The sequence below is a fragment of the Rhinopithecus bieti genome, unplaced genomic scaffold, assembly GCF_001698545.2.
Source record: "Rhinopithecus bieti isolate Rb0 unplaced genomic scaffold, ASM169854v2 scaffold_18418, whole genome shotgun sequence".
Lineage (NCBI taxonomy): Eukaryota > Metazoa > Chordata > Mammalia > Primates > Cercopithecidae > Rhinopithecus > Rhinopithecus bieti.
The window spans coordinates 1,821,375-1,826,745 of NW_016809431.1; the positions used below are offsets into that span (position 1 = coordinate 1,821,375).

The following is a 5,371-nucleotide window of genomic DNA, read 5'->3' on the forward strand; positions in this document are numbered from 1 at the left end:
AAAAAAAAAATTAAAGTAGTTAGGCCACAGTGTGTGACAATAAAGAGTGTTTATAAAGCCCTAATAATAATAAGAAGTTACCTTTTTCTGCTTATGTTCAGGGAGAACTAGTGTTAGAAAACAGCCTTCTTCACTGTTGGCAAGGTGCAGTGTATATGCAGTAAATAGAAAATAATTATTATTTCACTCAGTAAGATGAGGGGCTGGAGGGTGGAGAAACTGGCATAAAATGGAATAGTTGTCAGTTGTACTTTATAAATATACAAAATTCTTTATAACAGTTTTGTGGCTTATAATTCTAAAGGTGAATTTAAACCATATATTCTCATTCATTGAGATTTTTTCCCCTAATATTTAAGTTACCAACTTGGTACCAGTTTGTTTTATTTTAGATGATTGTCTTTTCCTCTTGCCCTTTTTAAATTAGGGGGACTACAGGCCATTGCAGAATTATTGCAAGTGGACTGTGAAATGTATGGGCTTACTAATGACCACTACAGTATTACACTAAGACGATATGCTGGAATGGCTTTGACAAACTTGACTTTTGGAGATGTAGCCAACAAGGTATGTTTTTATAACATATTTCTTAAGATAGCTCAGGTATGAGTTAATTTACTTTCATAAAAAACATATTTTACTGATTTTCTTGTCACTCTCCTCATTAAACGATGACTGATAAAATCCTGTGCTTCACTTTCGCTTGTCTTTACTCATTTGGTTGTCTTAAGCCTAAACAAAGGCAAAGGTACATCTAAAGATGGAACACAGTAGTGAATTTATGTAATTGCATTAAAAACACTGTTCATACGAATATACTTGTAGGGATCATTTCTGTGATCCATTACTAGAGAATTTTGTCTGACTGTGTAGAATTAAAAAGTAAAAGATAAAACACTTCCTAGGAATGGGATTTAAAATCTGAAAATTCTTACGACCAAGGCAAGTGTTACACACACATTGATTCTATCCAAATAAGAGGCTTTACTCTAAAACCTGTTGCTTATCGTTTCTCACCACTTATTCACTTTATTTCTCTAGTTTGGCAAAGGAAGAACAGATGGCAAAGAATTAAGATAATATTTGTCTTTTATTTAGGTAAATCTTATGAGCAAAATATCAGGTATGATTAAAATGAAATAATGAAAACTGAATTACACATTTAATAGCCAGAAATAAAGCTTGGCTTCAAGTTGTCTTGTTGATGATCCTCTGTTCTGTATCTAATTTACAGGCTACGCTATGCTCTATGAAAGGCTGCATGAGAGCACTTGTGGCCCAACTAAAATCTGAAAGTGAAGACTTACAGCAGGTAGTATTTAGAATTTCAACTGTTTTCTTTTTTCTCTTTTTCTTTGAGGCAGGGTCTCACTCTGTCACCCAGGCTAGAGGGCATCTCAGCTCACTGCAACCTCTGCCTCCAGGGTTCAAGCAATCCTCCCACTTCAGCCTCTCAAGGCTGGGCCTACAGGTGTACACCACCATGCCAAACGAATTTTTGTATTTTTTGTAGAGACAGGGTTTCACCACTCCTAGGCTCAAGCAATCTGCCCACCTTAACATCTCAAAGTGCTGGGATTACAGGCGTGTGCCACCACTCCCAGCTAATATCCTGATTTAGATTGTTGCTCAGTATTTAGTATCTCATGTATAAAAGATAGTTCCATTAACATTAGAAAAAGAAAAATAATTATGTTGTAGTTATACTGTAGGAAATCTTTTTGGCACTGTAATAGCATTTAGGAGGAATTAAAAAAAAAAGAAAGAAAGAAAGAAAAAAAAAACAAGATCTCCCTCTCTTGCCCAGGCTGGAGTGCAGTGGTGCAGTTATGGCTCATAGTAACCTCAAGCTCCTGGGATCCTCCTGCCTCAGCCTCCCAGGTAGCTAGGACTACTGCAGGTGCATGCCACCATGCCCAGCTAATTTTTAAAAAGTTTTTGTAGAGACAGTGTCTCACTGTGTTACCCAGGAAGGTCTTGAGCTCCTGGTCTCAGGAGATCCTCCTGCCTCAGCCTCCCAAAGTGATAGGATTACAGGCATGAGTCACCACAGCTTGCCGGAATTTCTTTCTTAATAGATTTCTGTTCTTACCTCTAGCATTAAAAACAAAAAAGCAACTAGTATGAATGATTTTATGTAAAAATTAATCTAAAATTGATTAATTTGTAGGTTATTGCAAGTGTTTTGCGGAATTTGTCTTGGCGAGCAGATGTAAATAGTAAAAAGACGTTGCGGGAAGTTGGAAGTGTGAAAGCATTGATGGAATGTGCTTTAGAAGTTAAAAAGGTACCTTTGAAAATATTTAGTACTATAATATGAATTTCATGTTTGGCTTTTTTTTTGCTGCCTTCTTCTAGCCATGAGATTCCCTTCCTTTAGCCATGAGATTCCCTAATTTCTTACCTGTGTATTATTTAGTACTATAATAAGAATTTCGTGTTTGGCTTTTTTTGCTGCCTTCTTGCAGCCATGAGATTCCCTAATTTCTTTTATTTATTTTTTTTTTGGAGACGGAATCTCATTCTGTTGCCCAGGCTGGAGTGTGGTGGCCTGATCTCGGCTCACCGCAACTTCCGCCTCCCACATTCAAGTGATTCTTCTGCCTCAGCCTCCTGAGTAGCTGGGATTACAGGCACACGCCACCACTCCCAGCTAATTGTATTTTTAGTAGAGATGGGGTTTCACCATGTTGGTAAGGCTAGTCTCAAACTACTCCTGACCTTGTGATCCGCCCATCTCAGCCTCCCAAAGTGCTGGGATTACAGGCGCAAGCCACCACGCCTGGCCTAGATTTTCTAATTTCTTACCTGTTTATCTCACCAGTCCATAGTTTTAGAGTACCACAAACTCCTAAAGTACTAAGGTAGAAAAGATTATACAAGGGAATTTAATATATATCAAGGTTTCTCAGCCTCAGCACTATAGACATTTTTGACCAGATAATTCTTCGTTTTGCTGGGGCTGACCTGTGCATTGTAGATTGTTTAGCAGCATCCCTGCCCTTTGCCAACTGGCTACCAATATACCCTCCCCCTAGTTATGCTAATCAAAATTGCCTCCAGATATTGTCAGATGTTCCTGGGAGGGAGGGAGGACAGTGTCACCACCAGTTAAGAATCACTGGTATAAGTGTTACCTTTGTGCTCTCCAAATCTCAATCCCCTCAAATTTTTATGGTCAACTTATCAAGAGGTGATCAGAGCCAAGGGTGAGGAATCGTCAAATAATAATTTGTTTACAGAAGGAAATATCTCCAGGCAGTCCATCTGCTTCAGAAACTAGGCTAAAATTAAAAAGAAAAAAAAAAGTAAACTTGAAATCTGAGAGGGACCAAGCAAGTTGTCTTAGCTAGTCTAGGTTTCCTTTCACCCAGCTAGTCCTCCTACACCCACAGCCTACATGTTCTTCAAAACTTTCCTCTTCAGAGAAGGCAAAAGGTTTGTTTTTTGTTAGTTATGCATTTTTGGTAAAGTATTTTATTCTTGGAAAACCCTTGAAAATGTATTAGATAGAAAAGCATTCAGCTAAATTATTAGTTATAAAGATGATATTCAGATATGCTTAGCATCTTCATAAAAATACCTGTAACACTGTTGAATGGATAGAAGACATTTCAGAAAAGAACATGGCCAATAAGCCCTTGAAAAGATACTTAATATCGTTAATCATCAGGGAATGCAAATTAAAACTACAATGAGATACCATTACGCATATCATATTGGTTAAAATTTCAGAGATTGACCATGCATTTTCAAGGATGTTGAGCAGCTGGAAATCATGTATTCTGCTAGTGGGAGTGTAAAATGGTATAATCACTTTGGAGAACATTTGGCAGTGTTTTTAAGTTAAACACACCTACCATATGACCCACCCATTCCACTTCTAAGTATTTACCCAAGAGGAACAAAAACTTATGCTGTCACGAAGACTTACACACAAATATCCACAATAATTTATTTATGATAGCCAAAAACTAGAAATAACTATGTCTGTCAGCAGGTGAATGGTAAGCATATTGTGGAATATTTGTACAAAGTAATATGACTTGACTGTGAAAAAGAATGACTATTGATACATGCAGTAATCTGTAGTGACAGAAAACAGATTAGTGGTGGCCTGGGGTTGGGAGTGGAAGGGAAGGGGGAGGATTACGAGAGGGTACTAGGAAACTTTTGGGGATGATATAAATGTTTGTTATCTTGATTGGACTGGCGGTTTTATGGGTGTATACATGCATGAAAAATTATCAAATTGTAAACTTGAAATGTGTACAGTTTATTCGTCAATTATGTTTCAATAAAGTTCAAGAAAATTTGTGCTTGCACACTTAAGTACTCCTAATCTAATAACCCTGTATAGTTTCAGAAAGATTTAATGTGTGTGTGTATTATGAGAATTTGCACTGCTGCTAACTGGTTCATGACTTAATTCTCTCTCAAGGACCTAAACTCTTCTGATTTTTTTTTTTTTTTTTTTTTTTTTTCTCTGCCACCAGGCTAGAGTGTGCAGTGGTAGGATCTCGGCTCACTACAACCTCTGACTCCCTGGTTCAAGTGATTCTCCTGCCTCAGCCTCCCAAGTAGCTGGGATTATAGGCATGCACCACCACTCCCAGCTAGTTTTTGTATGTTTAGTAGAGACGGGGTTTCACCATGTTGGCCAGGATAGTCTCCATCTCCTGACCTCGTGATCTGCCTGCCTTGGCCTCCCAAAGTGCTGGGATTACAGGCGGGATATAATGCATGGTCAGTCTTCAAAAAACTAGCCATCAGAAATGTATAATATCCAGTTCTGATTTGGGCCCAATTCTGATTAACAGTATTAGAATTTATTTTTTCCCTCTTTTTCTACATTTAGTGCAGCAGTCATGAACATTCTTTTTCTGTTTTTCATTCAACATCAGTTCCATCTCAACTTCAGCTACTAATGAGCAAGAGAATCAGAACTACATTCTAGCTCTCCCGCGTGTTCTGCATCACTTTAACTCACTCAGAGCTCTTACTCTAGAGCCTTTCCTTTACCAGCACTCTGTGCTTCGTTCACTTAAAGCTGTTGGTCCCTTACTCTTGTCTTCTACATCTTCTCTACTGGATCCTTCTTTTTTATGTTTCAGCTCTCTAGAAGAAGCCCAATATTTTGAAAACAAAAGTTTTCTGTGGCTTCTTCTGTTACAGTGTTTCTCTTTTCCAGTAACAACCAAAACCCTGAACAAGTCACTTGCTTCATTTCTTTTTTTATTATTATTATTATTATGTTTTAAGTTCTAGGGTACATGTGCATAACGTGCAGGTTTGTTACATATGTATACTTGTGCCATGTTGGTGTGCTGCACTCATCAACTCGTCAGCACCCATCAATTCATCATTTATA

General features: G+C 37.8%; 1 protein-coding gene across 1 annotated transcript in view; it reads left to right on the forward strand.

The window, feature by feature from the left end:
• APC (APC regulator of Wnt signaling pathway) overlaps positions 1–5,371 on the forward strand; it is a 155,063-nt gene that overhangs the window by 132,120 nt on the left and 17,572 nt on the right. Inside the window, 3 exon segments of the mRNA XM_017889297.1 lie at positions 428–567; positions 1,235–1,312; positions 2,171–2,287. Of these exon segments, the coding sequence (XP_017744786.1) occupies positions 428–567; positions 1,235–1,312; positions 2,171–2,287 (335 nt within the window).